General features: G+C 48.4%; 1 protein-coding gene across 2 annotated transcripts in view; it reads left to right on the forward strand.

Moving 5' to 3' along the window:
- The window catches only part of SLC15A4 (solute carrier family 15 member 4), a 61,344-nt gene that overhangs the window by 30,541 nt on the left and 11,706 nt on the right, over positions 1-19,097 (forward strand). For both annotated transcript variants that reach the window (XM_083418308.1, XM_083418309.1), the window contains exon 6: positions 11,878-12,033. In XM_083418308.1, coding sequence (XP_083274434.1) covers positions 11,878-12,033 — 156 coding nt within the window. The remainder of the gene's footprint in view (positions 1-11,877; positions 12,034-19,097) is intronic.

Genomic DNA, 19,097 nt, shown 5'->3' on the forward strand with positions numbered 1-19,097 from the left:
ATGTTTTGAAGCCGTCCGAGTTGGTGTCCATCACTTCAAATCCCATGTAAAGAAGTCCTTTCTTTTATCTCTTTGGAGATCGTGCTCCAAGTCAATTCAGTTCCTCTTCCATTACTCCTATCCATTACAGTCATACCTTGGGTTGAATGTGCTTCGGGATGAGCGCGTTCGAGTTGTGCTCCGTGACAACCCAGGAGTAACGGAGCGCGTCACTTCCAGGTTTCACTGCTTGTGCATGCGCAGACGGTCAAAATGACATCATGCACATGCACGGTAGCGGCTACATGTGCAGACATGTTGTCGCGTCTTGCGTTCCGTTTGGGATGCAAACGGGGCTCCGGAACGGATCCCCTTCTCATCCCGAGGTACCACTGTACTCAAATCATCTCCAGATAAAGTCATGTTAACATTTATTTCCCCTTCCAAGAAAAGTTAACATCTACCTACCTGGTAACCAAGGTCACACACACCCCTCCAGTTCAGTTCCCCCCCAATTCTTTGCCCACCCAGGAATATTTTGGGGTCATACATAGACCCCTACCAACACCTGTGTCACTGTATTTATTTCATCAGACCTGTGCCTTAATCTTCTCTAATTCTGCAACCTAGTCAGGAAGGAAACAATGATTCCTTTGTAGGATGTGTAAATGATCTACTTATTGAGAATCATTTCCACATGCTCAGCACAGTGCTTCATAGACCGCTCATGCCTTCACCCGGTACCCACCACAAGGAGCGTATTGATAAAGCGTTATAGTGTTAAATAAATTAATCTTGAGGGCTTGTAATCCTCCCAGTATATCAGAGAGAGGGACACTTTATAGGGCCATTAAGGCTTCCCTCTCGATGAGAAGAGGTAGTTACCTTATTAGGGACAAGGTCGTTTTGATATGTGGGCAAGCCAAGTTCCTGCTGCAAAGTCATTTGAACTTTTAAACCAAGAATATCTTTTGAGGGTTTCTTTTATTTCTTTTATCCCTCTGCTACAATAAATTTGTGCGTTTAATTTTAGTCAATTCCCTGTACCTAGGCAATGCAACTTTCTGAGGTCTATATACCGTATTTTTCGTCCTATAGGGCGCACCGGCCCATAGGACGCACCTCGTTTTTTGGGGGGGGAAATGAATAAAAAAAATTTATTTCCCCCCCTCAGCTGCGACTGCCGCCCCAAGCCTTGCGGACACCCGCCAGAAGCAAGGGGGAGCCCTCTGGAGGGCTCCCCGTGCTTCGGGCGGGAGGCTGCCGCCCCAAGCCTCGCGCGCTCAGCGGGACCTCCCGTCAGGCGCGCCAGGCTTGGGGACACGCGCCCGAAGCACGTGGAGTCCTCCGTAGGGCTCCCCGTACTTCGGGCGGGAGGCTGCCGCCCCAAGCCTCGCGCGCTCGGCGGGACCTCCCGTCGGGCGCGCAAGGCTTGCGGACACGCCCCCGAAGCACGGGGAGTCCTCCGGAGGGCTCCCCGTGCTTCGGGCGGGAGGCTGCCGCCCCAAGCCTCGCGCGCTCGGCGGGACCTCCCGTCGGGCGCGCAAGGCTTGCGGACACGCCCCCGAAGCACGGGGAGTCCTCCGGAGGGCTCCCCGTGCTTCGGGCGGGAGGCTGCCGCCCCAAGCCTCGCGCGCTCGGCGGGACCTCCCGTCGGGCGCGCAAGGCTTGCGGACACGCCCCCGAAGCACGGGGAGTCCTCCGGAGGGCTCCCCGTGCTTCGGGCGGGAGGCTGCCGCCCCAAGCCTCGCGCGCTCGGCGGGACCTCCCGTCGGGCGCGCCAGGCTTGGGGACACTCGCCCGAAGCACGGGGAGTCCTCCGGAGGGCTCCCCGTGCTTCGGGCGGGAGGCTGCCGCCCCAAGCCTCGCGCGCTCGGCGGGACCTCCCGTCGGGCGCGCCAGGCTTGGGGACACTCGCCCGAAGCACGGGGAGTCCTCCGGAGGGCTCCCCGTGCTTCGGGCGGGAGGCTGCCGCCCCAAGCCTCGCGCGCTCGGCGGGACCTCCCGTCGGGCGCGCCAGGCTTGGGGACACTCGCCCGAAGCACGGGGAGTCCTCCGGAGGGCTCCCCGTGCTTCGGGCGGGAGGCTGCCGCTCCAAGCCTCGCGCGCTCGGCGGGACCTCCCGTCGGGCGCGCCGGGCTTGGGGACACTCGCCCGAAGCACGGGGAGTCCTCCGGAGGGCTCCCCGTGCTTCGGGCGGGAGGCTGCCGCTCCAAGCCTCGCGCGCTCGGCGGGACCTCCCGTCGGGTGCGCAAGGCTTGCGGACACTTGCCCGAAGCACGGGGAGTCCTCCGGAGGGCTCCCCGTGCTTCGGGCGGCAGGCTGCTGCCCGCAAGCCTTGTGAGCCCGTGGGAACTCCCACAGGGCTTGCAAGGCTTGTGGATAGCTTCCTGAACCTGGAGAGCGAGAGGGATCGGTGCGCACCGATGCCTCTCGCTCTCCCGGCTTCAGCGAAAGCCTGCATTCGCCCCATAGGACGCACACACATTTCCCCTTCATTTTTGGAGGGGAAAAAGTGCGTCCTATGGGGCGAAAAATACGGTAACTTCAGCAAACAAAATTATTTTATCCGGCCTCATTTTTCCCCGGGTGCTAGTCCAGCACGACATCATTTTGGCTGCTTATGGATTGGGCAAACGATCTGGTAGCACACTTTTTTTCACAGGGCAGCAACTTCTTTCGGGTTCGTCTATTCAGGCGAAATCCAGCAGCGCCACCTTTGCCTTCCCCACCCACCCCACCCAGCCGCCAAGTCCCCTGAGCGCCCGCCCTCCCCGATGCAATTTGCAACGCCTATTAGAGGCTTTCGATTATTTCAGAATATCTTATAAATTGTGCGAGAACGCGACTGATTAGATTTAATGAACGTTGGCGGTGCTTACTTTCGTGGCTTACATTGTAAATTCTTAGCAGCGGTATTTAAGACTACTCAGCTGGAAAATCAACTCCGTTTGCAGCCTTTTAAAACAATTACAGCAAAAATTTAATCCCAAACTTTAAATGGTAAAGAAGCGTCTTCGATCGTATCTTGAAACTTAGCACATTGCTACTTCGAACAACCAAAGAAGAAAGAAAGAGGAAAGAGGATGTAGCGTGTCAGGTGAAATTATTATCATGGACATATTTTTTTATCCCTCCGTAGGAGGCAGGGCAGTAAATACTGGGTGGGTGTGAATGCGCAGGGAACTTAGTGCCTGGACAGGGATTCGAATTCAGGCTTCTGCAAGCTGAAGTCCAACTTTCCATTGACTACACCACTTTTTTTAAACAGCCACCACAACCCTACAGCAACAAAATAAACTCATTTTGAAAGGCTTTGTGAGGAAAGGAAAGTATTCAACAAAGAAGACATTGTTGGGGTTTGCTTCACTTCTAGGGAAAGATAATTAATTTGTTCATTTCATTTCAGAATTTCTCAGTGGCTCTACATTCACTGAATACCCAAGCAGAGCCCAGAAATGGAATGCAAAGCATGATACCAGATCATAAAACAGCATTAAAGAATTAAAAACTGCAAAAAGAAAATAGATTAAGGCTGCAATCCTAACCCCATTTACCTGGGAGCAGTAAGTAGGGCTTACTGCTGAGTAGACATAGTTAGGATTGCAGTTGAATTCAGGAAGGCATGGAGAGAAAAGAAAAACTTTCAACAAATGGCAGAAACATTTATTATTATTATCTGGGTGTTTTTAAGCAACAACGAGATAATGCAAAGTGACTTACAGTATACAAGCAAACAAATGCATATGTTAAAACCAGCATAAAAGAGAAAACAGAAAAATCTAAAGGACAATCCTAATTTTTAAAAGGAAGAATTCAAACATTCCACCAACTCAAGGCCACAGATAAATAAGAGAATAAATTAAATGTTTCTTTACCTGGGGCCTTAAGGTGTGTAAATGATGGCACCAGGCGGCACTGGCGGAGGAGGAGGAGTTTGGGGGGAGCGCACCGCCCCCGGCAGCGCGATCTCGGCAGGGTGCCATTGCGGCTGCTCCCCCACCCTCACTGGGTGCCCCACCCCCTCAGGTGGCGCGCCACACCCCCAGGATGCATGCCAGCCTGTTCTCCGCCCCCTGGTGCCGGAGCATGAAGCTCCGCCACTGCCAGGCGGGACTCCCCACAAATGGGGAGCCACTGCAGTAAAGACCCTTCCTTGTGTTGCTGCCCCCTGGACCATCCAAGGAGGGGGCACATGGAAAAGGACCTCCAATGACCACCACAGGTGGCGAGGTGGCCCTTGAGGTATAACAGTGTTCGGCAGGGAATTGATTGATTGATTGATTGCACCGCCGTATACACATAGGTCTCAAGGCAGTTCACAACATAAATTTTCAATAAAAAGCACAAAATACATAATAAAAACAATAAAAACAATTAACAATACTAATGTATGCAAACTAATAAAAAAATACACCACCAACAAAAGCCTCTAAACAATTCCCTAGGCCACAAATACAAACATCCCAATTAACATTTAAAAACATTTTAAAACAACCCCCATTCCCCAAATAAAACAACACTCACCCAAGTTAAAACCCCATCTCCCGTTAAAACAATCATTTTAGCACAGGGGGTCAATTCCACAGCACTAAAAGCACTTCCTTCAGCCAGAGAATGGTTTGCCACGGGGATATGAGGCACCATCCGTATACATAAGCAATTGGGGTGGGATGTATAGGGAGAGCCAGTGTGGTGTAGTGGTTAAGAGCGGTAGTCACGTAATCTGGGTAACTGGGTTCGCGTCTCCGCTCCTCCACCTGCAGCTGCTGGGTGACCTTGGGCTAGTCACACTTCTCTGAAGTCTCTCAGCCCCACTCACCTCACAGAGTGTTTGTTGTGGGGGAGGAAGGGAAAGGAGAATGTTAGCCGCTTTGAGACTCCTTAAAGGGAGTGAAAGGCGGGATTTCAAATCCAAACTATTCTTCTTCTTCTTCTTCTTCTTCTTCTTCTTCTTCTTCTTCTTCTTCTTCTTCTTCTTCTTCTTCAACTACCATGGTCCAGAACTGCGTAAATTGCAGCCCATTCATCCCATCCAACCTGGTAGACAGAGGCGGGTGTTACTTATTTACTGTATTTAATTTTAATCCTACTTTTCAGACATCTGATGACGTGAACAAACACAAACCCTTGTGTTGCAAAATGTAACAGTCTACAAAAATGCAAACGCAACATGCTGGCTGATAACTGTTAGTGAATATATAATCGGTTATGATGTCATTCAACATATACAAATAAACCACTTCAAAATGATGTATATATCATACAACACATCTCACAAAATATACAAATAACTACAAGTTGTTATGTGTATCAGAGTCAAACAAAGAACCAAACAAATCAATGAATAGCGAGGAACTCCAAGCCCTCTCTCAAAGGAAGATGTCTCTCCAAAGTCTCAAAAGGACAGTATATCCGGAATAGTTCAGCTGTTTCGGAATAAAGTCTTCATCAGTGAATAATTATCAATGGAATATTCATTCTAGTGGGGATCATTGGATCAGTGCTGACTCGATAGTCCTCACTAGTAAATATTCCATTGATAAGACGACTTCCTTTGTTTGACTTTGATACCCATAACAACTTGTAGTTACTTGTATATTTTGTGAGATGTGTTGTATGATATATAGTGGACGCTCTGGTTGCTAACGTGATCCGTGCGGGAGGCATGTTCGCAATCCGCAACATCGTGTTCTGCGCACGCGTGGGTCATGATTCGGTGCTTCTGTGTATGCGCAAAGCGCGATTTAGCGCTCATGCGCAAGCGCCGAAACCCGGAAGTAACCCATTCTGGTAGTTCCGGGTTCGGCGCAGTGCTCAACCCGAAAACACGCAACCTGAAGCGTCTGTAACCCGAGGTATGACTGTACATCATTCTGAAGTGGCTTATTCGTATATGTTGAACGACATCATAACCGATTATATATTCACTAACAGTTATCTGGTGAAGTGGGCAGGAGTCAGGGAGAGATTATGGCGTACTCAATTTGTTGTCTTTCAAGGCTGCACAAAGCACCTTGTTGCTGCTTTGTTTGCTTGCTTGCTTGCTTGCTTGCTTGCTTGCTTGCTTGCTTGCTTGTTGCAGGAAGCGAACTTAGGTACCACTCTGGAAATTCTGACAATAATTGCCTCCCAAAGCGACTCACATCACTTAAAGAGGGAGAGAGAAGGGCCTGATGCCATCAGGTGTGCAAGCTAAAAATAGGCAAGACACATGAGTAAATGGGAGCATACAGAATAGATAGAGGAGGGAGATCGGGTTCTTCTGATAAGTGGGACTTTTTATCCAGCTGGAGCCAGGCTGGTCTTCCCTTGCTGGTAAAACGAGGCAGCTCACCGGGACAAGACGGTTTGAGCACATAACACCAATCCTGCCAGGTGGTGGCCACAGATTGGCACGTGTTAACCATGAGTAAGCAGCGTTTCCTGCTTCACATGACTGGTATGAAATTTGAAGGGGGGGGGAAGGGAACTGCCTTTTTCAGACATCGCCCCAGCTGCATAGAAACCTGAAACACAGTTTGTCTCTGCTTCCTCTTTATTCTGCAAGCACAGCGTCAATGTTGAAGGAGTCTGGTTTTCCTCCTGTAGTTGATACCTGCAGCATGGCAGTTTGGTTTTGGCTTTATTTTGAATTTTTTAAAAAGGATGAAACTGGAGACACTCTTTACGTCAGGAATCGGGAACCTGCCCCCCCCCCCCAAATGTTGTTGGACTCCAGTCTCCATCACCTATGACCATTGGTTGGGATGATGGGCATTGTAGACCACCTGGAGACCCAGAGGTTCACCGCTCCTGCCTTACACTGCAAATATATATGCGCCAGGATACTGTAACCAGGTCTTCTGGTTCGTGATAAGGCAGCTCACCACTGGAAACAAAACAAAAAGTGATTAACAGTGCGATTCTAACCATGTCTGTTATTAGTTAGTTAGTTAGTTAGATTTGTATACCACACTCTACCTGTACATCTCAGGGCAGTTTGCAACATAAAATTACAATATAAAAAAACAGAAAATGCACAATAAAAACCAAAACAGCCTAGCAATCCCCGCTTCCACAACACATTTTAAAAGATCATCAGATGTCAATCAGCAGAGGAACAGTTTCTCCTGGCGCCTAAAGTTGTATCATGAAGACGCCAGCTGAACTTTCCTGGGGAGAGCAGCCCCCAAACAGGGAGGCAATGCAGAAAAAGCCCGTTCTCATGATGTGACCATGACAAGGGACCGATGTCAATGTTCGCCACTTACAGATCACCCTCTTCCTGCCCAGATCAGCTTCCTCATCCATAATGGGTGAGGGAGATCTTATTCTGAGGCCGACCTGACATTCAACAACAACAGCAGTCACAGACCCGAGGGCTGCCTGACAGGACAACTGCAATTTCCCAGCTTGGAGGACGGGTTGGCACACGGCAAATTCACTAACTGCCTGTGCCCCGTGCCCCTTGCCCAGCCTCCCCCATCTCACACACCATACCTCCCCCCACCCCAAACCACTGAGTTTGGCGCACCCCCTGCTCTCATCTTCTCCCAGGAACATCCCACCAAGAGCCCTTATTTGAACACAAGCAAGATATAACAACAACAACAACAATAGTTTATTTATACCCTGCCCATCTGGCTGAGTTTCCCCAGCCACTCTGGGCGGCTCCCATTCGAGTGTTAAAAACAATACAGCATTAAATATTAAAAACTTCCCTAAACAGGACTGCCTTCAGATGTCCTTTAAAAATAGGATAGCTGCTTATTTCCTTGACATCTGATGGGAGGGTTTCCACAGGGCGGGCGCCACTACCAAGAAGGCCCTCTGTCTGGTTCCTTGTAACCACACTTCTCACAATGAGGGAACTCATAGAATCATAGAATCATAGAGTTGGAAGAGACCACAAGGGTCATCGAGTCCAACCCCCTGCCAAGCAGGAAACACCATCAGAGCACTCCTGACATATGGTTGTCAAGCCTCTGCTTAAAGACCTCCAAAGAAGGAGACTCCACCACACTCCTTGGCAGCAAATTCCACTGTCGAACAGCTCTTACTGTCAGGAAGTTCTTCCTAATGTTTAGGTGGAAGGCCCTCGATGCTGGACCTTAGTGTCCGGGCTGAATGATGGGGGTGGAGACGCTCCTTCAGGTATACAGGACCAAGGCCGTTTAGGGCTTTCAAGGTAAGCACCAACACTTTGAATTGTGCTCGGAAACATACTGGGAGCCAATGCAGATCTCTCAGGGCCGGTGTTATATGGTCCCGGCGGCCACTCCCAGTCACCAGTCTAGCTGCCGCATTCTGGATTAATTGCAGTTTCCGGGTCACCTTCAAAGGTAGCCCCACATAGAGTGCATTGCCGTAGTTCAAGTGGGAGATAACTAGAGCATGCACCACTCTGGCGCATTAGAAGCATTTTAAAGCATTCCAAATAGCTGGGGCCATAACAGCAACCGAAAGCAGCATACCCTAACCCAAAGATCTTCTGGCCGCCTCAGCTTCCAAGGCTGCAGTAAATCAATGAATCTGTAGAGCCACACCTGAAGCCAGGTAGAAGAGGCAGGGGGCAGGTCCCACAAGGCCCACAGCCGATGGTCTTCTGTGCTGGGCAGACACACTCCTTTGAGGCTGTCTCCTCGGAAGTATGTCCTATTGAATTCAATTGGGCTTTACTCGCAGTAAGCAGGTTTAGGGTTGTGGTACTTTATCCAGCGACTTCTGAATCATGCTGTACAGCTTGCAAACCTCATTTTTGTGCGGGTTTTAGTATTCATAGGAATCAAAAGGGATTTATCTCTTGCTTTTGCAAAATCGCTGTAGTCCAGCATTTGCATAAAACCAGCAAGCGCTGGATTTCGGGTTTTTTCTCCCACCAAATAATACAGGTCGCCAGCATCTGTTGATGCTCTGCTTTGACTTTGTACCATGTGTGTGTGTGTGTGTGTGTGTGTGTGTGTGTGTTCTGCTAGCCATAATGAGATGGCCTTTATTCCAAATGATGTCTGTTTGCATCAGTAGCTGCAAGCTAATTCACGTGGGACGGATTTGTGTAATTCTGGTTAATAAAACGAAAATACAATAACTCCAGAATCCTGTGGTGCAGGAAACTGGAATTTCCCAAAAATGTGCTTCATTTCCTGGCTGTTTTTGTTCTTGTTTCCTTTGGTGTGCTTACAGTATTTTCTGCATGTGGATGTGAGAAAACATAATTTAAGCTGTGGTTGCTTAGTTCAGCTAATCCTCTTGTAAGGCAAGCAGATCCGTTCTTTTCGAACTGTGAAGAAGCAGCGGATCCAGGGTGCCAGCTTCTTATAGGAACACAGAGTCAGACCATGGATAAATCTAACCCAGTATCGTCCACACTGACTTGGCAGCAGCTCTCCAGGGGATCAGCCAGGAGTTTTTCCCAGCGCTTTCTGGAGACCCCAGGGATTCAACACGGGATGTTCTGCATGCAAAAGCTCATAAAGGTTTTCATAAACGCTCTAAAGAGTTTGGAGTGAGGAAGGAGCCAAGTTTGCTGACGACACTAAATTGCTCAGGGTCCATAAAACAAAAATACCTTTCCAAACTGAATGAATGAGTGGCAATTGCAATTCAGTGTAAACAAGTGTAAAGTGTTCAGGGCATGTCAGGGCAAACAAAATCTTAATTTCACCTAAACACTCATGAGCTGGTGGACCAGGAACAAGACCTTGGGGTCATAATAAATGGCTCCATGAAGAAGTCAGTCTTTGCAGTCTGCAGCAACTTTTTTTTTTAAAAAAAAGAAAAAAAGCAAATTCCATGCTAGGGATCATTGGGAAAGGAAGTGAAAATAAAACTGCCAGTAGCATAATGCCGTTATAAAGTGGTACTTTGGGTTAAGAACTTAATTCGTTCCGGAGGTCCGTTCTTAACCTGCAACTGTACTTAACCTGAAGCACCACTTTAGCTAATGGGGCCTCCCACTGCTGCCACACCGCCGGAGCACGATTTCTGTTCTCATCCTGAAGCAAAGTTCTTAACCCGAGGTACTATTTGTGGGTTAACAGAGTCCGTAACCTGAAGCGTATATAACATGAAGTGTATGTAACCTGAGGTACCACTGTATAAATCTGTGGTGTGACTGCATCTGGAATATGGCGTACAGTTCTGGTTGCCTCACCTGTGAAAGGGTACTGTAAAGTTGGCAAAGGTTCAGAAATGATCAAGGGGGTGAAGTGATGCCCCTGTGAAGAAAAGCTGCGGAGATTGGGACTTTTTATTCCTTAGTAAACAAGCTTTCTGAGTGTGATTACCCACATCTACATAGCCCATAACGATGATTTCCCTCCCTCGCTTTTTAAAAATATATGTCTAGGTCATTTAGATACAAGACTCTTTCTTTGCTGGTATGTTTATAATTGTAAGTTGCTTGATTTGGCTCAGTGTAAAAGATGAAAAAATCCATTCTAACCAGTGGTCAGGGATGATGGGAGTTGTAGTCCAACAACATCTGGGGACCCACTGGTTTAGAGGGAAGGTGAGGAAGAGGCAACAGGATAGAAGTTCATAAAATTGTGGATGGCATGGAGAAAGTGGATGGAGAAAGGTTTTTCTCCCTCGTAACACTGGGACTTGTGGAGAACAATGAAGTTGAACGTTGAGAGATTCAGGACAGAAAGGACTTCTTCATGTGGCGCATAGTTAAACTCTGGAACTCCCTGCCACAGGAGGCAGTGATGACCACCAAGTTGGATGGCTTTAAAAGAGGATTAGACAAATTTATGGAGGAGGAGGAGGAGAGGGCTGTTGATGAGTATTAAGCACAATGGCTCTGCTGTGTCTCCACGATCTGAGGCAACAACGCACCTGAATATCATTGGCTGTAGCAGGAGGAAGAGAGTCCTCTTGTCCTCAAATCCAGCTTGTAGGTTCCTCACAGGCATCCTGTTGACCTTTGTGAGAACAGGATGCTGGACTAGATGGGCCATTGGCCTGATTCAGCGAGCTCTCATGTTAAAAACGTTTATTCATTGTGTCTGAATTGTATTTACTCAGCTGAAGCAAGTTAGGTTAATCGGGTACCATCACCCACTTGGCTATGAAACTCTGACCCTACCTCGCAGGGTGGTTAGGAGGATAAAATGGAGGAGTGAGGGAAATGACATGCACAGGAGGGGAACCTCGGGCCCAGAGGCCAAATGGGGACCTCATCGTCTCTCTCTGGCCCTTGGGATGCTCTCCAGACCACACCTGTCACCAGCCCTGCTTCACACACCCCCTTAAGTGTTATTGCCTTGCTGGTATGTGTGCTTCAGCTGTGAAAGGGTGTGTGTGTGCTTATTTGTAGAAACTACCAAGCAAAGGTAAAATTTGTATTAATTTCCCTCTCCCCTTTCTCCTCTTGCACTGTCCACTACCAGGGTGGGGCCCTCAGAAGGTTGCGCAGAAGGGCATGCAGCCCACCGGCTAAATAAGGTTCCTCGCCCCTGATCTCTGAGGGATGCTGGTGGCACTGTGGTCTAAACCACTGAGCCTAGGGCTTGCCGATCAGAAGGTCGGCGGTTCGAATCCCTGCAACGGGGTCAGCTCCCGTTGCTCGGTCCCTGCTCCTGCCAACTTAGCAGTTCGAAAGTACGTCAAAGTGCAAGTAGATAAATAGGTACCGCTCTGGTGGGAAAGTAGACGGCGTTTCCGTGCGCTGCTCTGGTTTGCCAGAAGCGGCTTAGTCATGCTGGCCACATGACCCAGAAAAGCTGCGGACAAACGTCGGCTCCCTCAGCCATTAAAGTGAGATGAGCGCTGCAACCCCAGAGTCGTCCGCGACTGGACCAAACGGTCAGGGGTCCCTTTACCTTTTACCCCTTATCTAGGAGGAAGGGTGGTATTTTTTTAAAAAATGTAATAAATGTGAAGCTCCATATTGCATTTCCCCCTCTCTTCCAGGAATATTGGAAAGCAACAGGCTGAAGATTGTGAAGGTCAGGACTATCAATCAGACGATTGGGAACGCAGTCTATCATGCGGCCGATATGTCCGTCTGGTGGCAGATCCCTCAATACCTTCTGATTGGGTTCAGCGAGATATTTGCAAGCATTTCGGGTGAGTTTGGGAAGGGGAGCGCGGAAACGTCTTGCGGCTCTTTCCTGTTACGGCCATTTCGTCCCGTTGACTGAGGAGTCTCCGGCCACGGGGAGAATGCAGACCCCACCCCACCCCTGGCTTCCTCTCTGTGTGGCCCTCAGAACTCTCCCCAGGCCTAGGGTGTGGTTGTTTGTTTGTGATTGGCAAGTGAACAGCACAAGCAATGCTGACACCAAACCCTACATACATTAAGCATAATAGAAACATCGCTACCCGACCTGTAATGGTTCTAGCGGTTGCTCGTGCGTAAGTTGCCGCCACTCCTAGCTAGGTTACCTGGTTGAACCCTTTCTGTCTGGACAGCCTCAAGTTTCGTGGCTGCCTCAGTCGCTGGCAGAATCTGTCAGTGGGCGTTTCTTGAACCTCTTCCAGCATAAAAGCTGTTTGACGCCCAGTCTTCTCCTCCTCTCCCTGCGCGGAAGTCTTCTGCACAAAGTGGGTGTGGGCATCGGAGGACCCGTACTCTCCCCGCTGGTCCCTGGCGAGGAGTCCTGGAGCCACCTCTCCGATTCCCCCATCTGCCCCCCTTCTCCACTGGTGTTACACAGATTTCCTTCCCCAGCGGATGGGCTGCCTCTCTCTCTGCTGGGACCCTCTCCGGCATCCCTCTGGAGCCTTCTCTCCGCCTCCAGCTCCGATGGCAGTTCCCTGACACGACCCCACCCCCACCCATTTCCCCCCCTCCACCCCTTTTCTTCCTAATGTCTCAACAAATGAAATGGATTTGTAAAAATGTTACATGGAAAAAATACGAGAGACATTACACTTACTTCTGTAAAACAAGAAAATAATAATAATAATAATAATAATAATAATAATAATAATAACAACAACAACAACTCTCCCCAGGCCACAGACGCTACTCTCTCCCAGCTTCCCACATCTAATGTGTTTTCTCTGTCCGGAAACGTGTCTCTCAGCTCTGGGGAAGGCCTCTTGCTTATCCGGACAGGGGATCGAGAACGGTGTTCTAGAAACTAGCCTGCTGTGCGAGATGCAGAGCTCAAATTTGACGCCCCGCCCACTTTTGCCTGTGGCCCCGCCCACCGACAACATGCGGCCCTTGGAACTTTGCTTAGAAAGTAATGTGGCCCTCGGACTGGAAAAGCTTCCCCACGCCTGATTTAAAAGCTCTCTCTCACCTGCCCTGGGCTCTTGCTTCCATCTCATACTTTTACGAAGCTGCTTTTAGGGAAGAAAGCTCATTCTCTGTGTTTTTGCAGCGTTTTCCACTTGGCAGTTATTTTAAACGCATTTGTGGGAGCGGGGGTTATTGAGGGTTTTTTTGTTCTTGTTTTTATTATGTATTTGGTGTTCTCAATTTTTTTATGTTGTGAAGAGCCGTGTCATCTTCGGATAAAGGGCAGTATGCAAATAATAATAATAATAATAATAATAATAATAATAATAATAATAATAATAATACAGTGGTACCTCGGGTTAAGAACTTAATTCGTTCTGGAGGTCCATTCTTAACCTGAAACTGAGGTACCACTTTAGCTAATGGTGCCTCCCGCTGCCGCACAATTTCTGTTCTCATCCTGAAGCAAAGTTCTTAATCTGAGGTACTATTTCTGGGTTAGCGGAGTCTGTAACCTGAAGTGTCTGTAACCTGAAGCATCTGTAACCCGAGGTACCACTGTAATAATGTTGATAACGTTGAAGCCCTGTTTTGTGCCGTGTCATCAAGGTCCAGGGTCCAATCCCTGGACACCCCAGTCAAGTTGTAAGACCTGGGAGGCGAGGGGGATTCTCATCCTGACATCTCGGGGGGCTGCCCCTGCCCCTTGGCAGTTGACAGTGCGGAGCTGGATCCGAACCAATGGATTCAAGTTACCAGGGCGGGGGGAGGGGAGGAAAAAGATCTAGCCTATCTCTTAGCAAGATTGCCCATAGGACACAAGTAGCTTTGATGGTGGGACGATGGTCTTTGGTGGGCTCTCTTTCCGTAGAGCTGCGTAAGCAGAGGTTTGGTGACCACCTCGCAGGGATGTTGTAGGAGTTGATTTCCTGCATTGGCACAATGTACAGTGGTACCTCGGGTTACATACGCTTCAGGTTACAGACTCCGCTAACCCAGAAATAGTACCTGGGGTTAAGAACTTTGCTTCAGGATGAGAACAGAAATCGTGCTCTGGCGGCACGGCGGCAGCAGGAGGCCCCATTAGCTAAAGTGGTGCTTCAGGTTAAGAACAGTTTCAGGTTAAGAACGGACCTCCGGAACGAATTAAGTACAGTGGTGCCCTGCAAGACAAATGCCTCGCAAGACGGAAAACCCGCTAGACGAAAGGGTTTTCCATTTTGGAGGTGCTTCGCAAAACGAATTTCCTATGGGCTTGCTTTGCAAGACGAAAATGTCTTGCGATTCCTGGGGGTTTTTTTCGCTCCCCACCCCCTTTTTCTAAGGCACTAAGCTGCTAATAGCCTTTTAGCAGCTAATCCGCTAATCCCTTAAGCCTTTAATAGCCGCTAATAGCCGCTAAACCGCTAATAGTGCTAATCCGCTAAGCTGCTAATGGGCTTGCTTCGCAAGACGAGAAAACCGCTAGACGAAGAGACTCACGGAACGGATTCTTTTCGTCTTGCGAGGCACCACTGTACTTAACCCGAGGTACCACTGTATTAGAACTGCTTTTAAGAGGTTTCATGTCCTGTTGTGTGTCGTCCTGGGCTCCTTTGGAAGGAAGGGAGGAATGTGTTTAGTGGTCTAAGGCAGGGGTCAGCAAACTTTTTCAGCAGGGGGGGCGGTCCACTGTCCCTCAGACCTTGTGCAGGGCCGTACTATATTTTGAAAAAAAAATAAAAATGGACAAATTCCTATGCCCCACAAATAACCCAGAGATTCATTTTAAATAAAAGCACACGTTCTACTCATGTAAAAACACTCTGATTCCTGGACCGTCCACAGGCTGGATTGAGAAGGCGATGGGGCCAGATCCAGCCCACGGGCCTTAGGTTGCCTACCCATGGTCTAAGGGTCAGTCTCTGGCAGCCTCAGGTTTGTTTTTGTTTTAAAAAAGATCAGGTGATGGCAAAGACTTTTGCTGACTTTGGGAGCCACTGTCAGTTAATGCAGATGGCACAAGGCTAGATGGCTCCAAGGCTGCAGATGTTGCCAGTGCGTAGCTTGAAATTCGCTGCTCTAGCCCAAGAGGCAAGTGTCCTTGAGTATTTCCGTCCCCTGCCGGTTTCATGTAGTGTCCAGCAGTACAGGCTCCTATTGATTTTATTCTCTTTTCTCTCTTTCCTTCTTTTTCGTGGAATGCACAAATGGGAGGAGGGAGCGTGGCCGTAAAATCTCATTTTCTGGTCTGTTTCACGCACATTCAGGGCTCATTAGCAAAAGCAAAGCAAGAAATAGCTCCAGCTTTGTGCCTCCGTTTCACATGCATGTTGTTTTACGTAGACGTCGAATTTAATAACTGTTGCTCTCTTTTCTTTGCTCCTCTCTCTTCCTTTTTACTCCCCCTCGACACCAGGATCACCATGGGCCAAAAACAAAGAATGCCCCAAAAAACTGACATTCTGTGCCTCGTTTTTAAAGTCCACCCCCCCCCCCAGAAGTAAAGCTTAGTTGTTAATCTTGAACATTTAAGTTTAGTTTGGTCGATGAATAAAAACAATGTCCCTTTGATTGAGTACATCTTCACCTTTAAAATAAGTACAGTCATACCTTGGGTTGAATGTGCTTCAGGTTGCGCGCATTCAGGTTGCGCTCTGCAGCAACCCGGAAGTAACAGAGCGCGTTACTTCCAGGATTCACCGCTCGCGCATGCGCAGACGCTCAAAATGACGCCATGCACGGAAGCGGCAAAACGTAACACACGCATGCGCAGACATGCCGTCACGTCTTACATTCTATTCAGGATGCGAACGGGGCTCCGGAACGGATCCCGTTCGCATCCCGAGGTACCACTGTGCCATATTGGCCCAATTATAAGTCACACTTCTTCCCCGAATTCTGATCCGGAAAAGTTACAGTGCGGCTTATAATCAAGACCTTATGATGTGCTGCTGAAACAGCTTCCCAGGAGGACCATTGGGGTTGTGGGACAACGGTGCGCCGTGCACCCGTGATTCCCAAGCTTTCCCCGAGCTGCCGGGGGGGGGGGGAGTTGTGCCACTTTGCCAACAGGAATCTCCTCTTCCTCCTTCATTTTGACAGCTTGGGAGTCGCGGGCGGGCTGCACGCCATTGCCCCACGTTCCTGGGATGCTTCCTGGGGGGAGCTGCACCGCTTTGCCGACAGCATTCCCCCCTTCCCCGTTCTTTTTGACAGCTCTTGGGAGGCTCCCCCCAGGAAGCAGCCCGGGAGCGTGGGGCAACGGTGCATCGTCCACCCTCCGCCCCAAGCCAAGATAACACCTGATACAAGGCTGCCTTTGTTATATTCATTTAAAAAATACAAAACGAATTTATTATTATGATACCTTTATACCCCACCTTTTCCACTGACAGTATAAACGCAGATAAAAGCTTACAGGTAAAAGCAGGAATTGCTAAAAACTTGAAACGTTTCCGAGCACAATTCAGAGTGCTCGGAATTTCCCAGTTCGTGCTCCCACAATTTCCCAGTACGTTTCCGAGCACAATTCAAAGTGTTGGTGCTGACCTTTAAAGCCCTAAACGGCCTCGGTTCAGTATATTTGAAGGAGCGTCTCCATCCCCATCGTTCTGCCCGGACACTGAGGTCCAGCTCCGAGGGCCTTCTGGCGGTTCCCTCATTGTGAGAAGCCAAGTTACAGGGAACCAGGCAGAGGGCCTTCTCGGTAGTGGCGCCCGCCCTGTGGAACGCCCTCCCATCAGATGTCAAAGCGATAAACAACTACCTGACATTCAGAAGACATCTGAAGGCAGCCCTGTTCAGGGAAGTTTTTAATAGGTGACATTTTAGTGTATTTTTCATCTTTGTTGGAAGCCGCCCAGAGTGGCTGGGGAAACCCAGCCAGATGGGCGGGGTACAAATAATAAATTATTATTATTATTATTATTATTATTAAACAACAAACAGCTAAGCATTGATAGAATTTAAACGTTGGCATTCATCTCAATGGAGTACGCCACCAGGGGCGAAGTCAAACCTCTAGCAGCACTGAAGTGACCTCCCAGGGGCACAAGCCTGGGGGGTATATCTGGAGGTCCTTGGCTGCCTGGATGACAAGACGACCCCCCCCCCCTCGGCCGCATTGACGTTGTCCAAAGGAAAGCAGAGCAAAACGTTTGGCACCAGCTTGGCTGCAGGAGTTGCTGGAAGGAGGTGTACAAGGCGCCATCCAACTGTCTTGGGGACACCAGCAAGTCAGATTATTGTCTTCCCCACCCCTTGTGAGATACGTTTGGTATCAGTGCACTTCTTCACCCCTTGGGGGGGGCAGGGAGAAGACCACCCCTCAGGGTGCTGTTTTGAACAGGGCTTTGCAGGGACAGATCTGCAGATCTGGCAATGTAGATGGCCCCATCTGCACTAGGCATTTAGGCTGCATCGGAGTAAATCGGGGCTTTTTTCAGTCAGAGGGCCATTTTCCTTACTGGGCGACCTTCCAGGGGCCACACGGCAGCCATTGGGCAGGGCCAGGGGCAAGAGCAGCTGGAGCAATTAATGTAGAATTAGGCTAACTTCTGTAAACACATACAGTGGCCATTGCGGTATTAATAATACATTTCAAGGCCAGGAGAATGTCTCCCCACCTAACCATTTCCCCAAATGCGGCCAGTGGAATTGCATTTTGGCTTCCTTAAAAATTCTTTGGGTGCCTCATCTGAAGAAAAGCCACTTTATTCGCTTCCGTGAGGGAATACTGGTAGAAACTTGGAAAAGTTAACTTTTTCTCTCAGTAGTTCTACAGTGAAGCCACTAGGTGGCAGGATTTTAGATCCTCTTCACCACAGAAAGAAAATGTGGAAAAAAACTGTTCTGTCCTCAAGAATTTCAGCCCCTGTCGCTTTGCTTTTTTATATTTATACTTTTTTAAATATTTCTGCTTACAAAAACTCAAAGAGGCCCTGTTCAATGGGGTGGGTATATTACGCTGCAGAGTTATACCAGGTGTCTTTTTAAAGTTGTTTCTGGACAAAGATTTGGTTCTGTTTTGTATCCCAGTTCAGAAAGCGAGAATTGTCCTTCAAGGGCCTTGCGATTTGTTCAGGTTATCCCACAATTCATACCAAAAGGGTCAGGTTGACTGTCACTGTCTCTCAGCCTAGCCTACCTTAAGGGGTTGTTGTGAGGGTGAAGTGAAGGGAAGGAAGAGAAAAAGTATGCCTGTTTTTTGTTTTTTTTAAAGCCACTATAAAATCCATAATAATTAAAATACATAATGGTACCGTTCCAAGAAAATATCTAAAATATCTGTGATTAAGATTTGCAACGAAACAAGCTTGTTAAAAGGCTCAGCAATTGAACAGTTAAAAGTGTGATTAAAATAAGTAATTGGGTCTTTGGTCGCAAATTTCAAGGAGACTGGGATAAATTTATTTGGTATATGAACAATTATTGTAGAAATGTGAAGACACTAGCGGGACTGAAATAAATCCGGCAACCATAAACTTTAAAACTTTTCAGACCAAAGAGATAGAGTTGACTACAAGAATATTAAGGTCAGAAATTGATAATTCAAAGTGTGATACAAAGATCTGAAAACAAAAAAAAAAACAGAGGGACAGAGGGAAGTCACAAGCTCGGCAGAGCAAAGAGTATATTTTTTTGTTATTGCAAGGTTGGATTTGTTGTGTTATAAAAGGAAAAACTAATAAACATTATACGGAAAATAAATAAATAAAATAAATAATTAGGAAGGTCAAGTTCAGAGGAAGCCTTGCCTAAACTGGTGTGTCTTCAAGAGCCGACGAATGCCAATACTGATGGGCCTATCGTCTTTCAGCCTGGAGGCATTTTGCAGGGATGGAAAAGCCCACCTTCAGTGGAAAAGCCCACCTTTGTGTTACCACAATCTGAGCACCATCAGGCTGTGAGAAAAACCAACCAGGTTTCGTTTGGTCATCTTAATGCCCTTACTCACAGC

Source organism: Podarcis tiliguerta (genome assembly GCF_965153285.1).
Source record: "Podarcis tiliguerta genome assembly, chromosome: 16".
NCBI classification, from domain to species: Eukaryota; Metazoa; Chordata; class Lepidosauria; order Squamata; family Lacertidae; genus Podarcis; species Podarcis tiliguerta.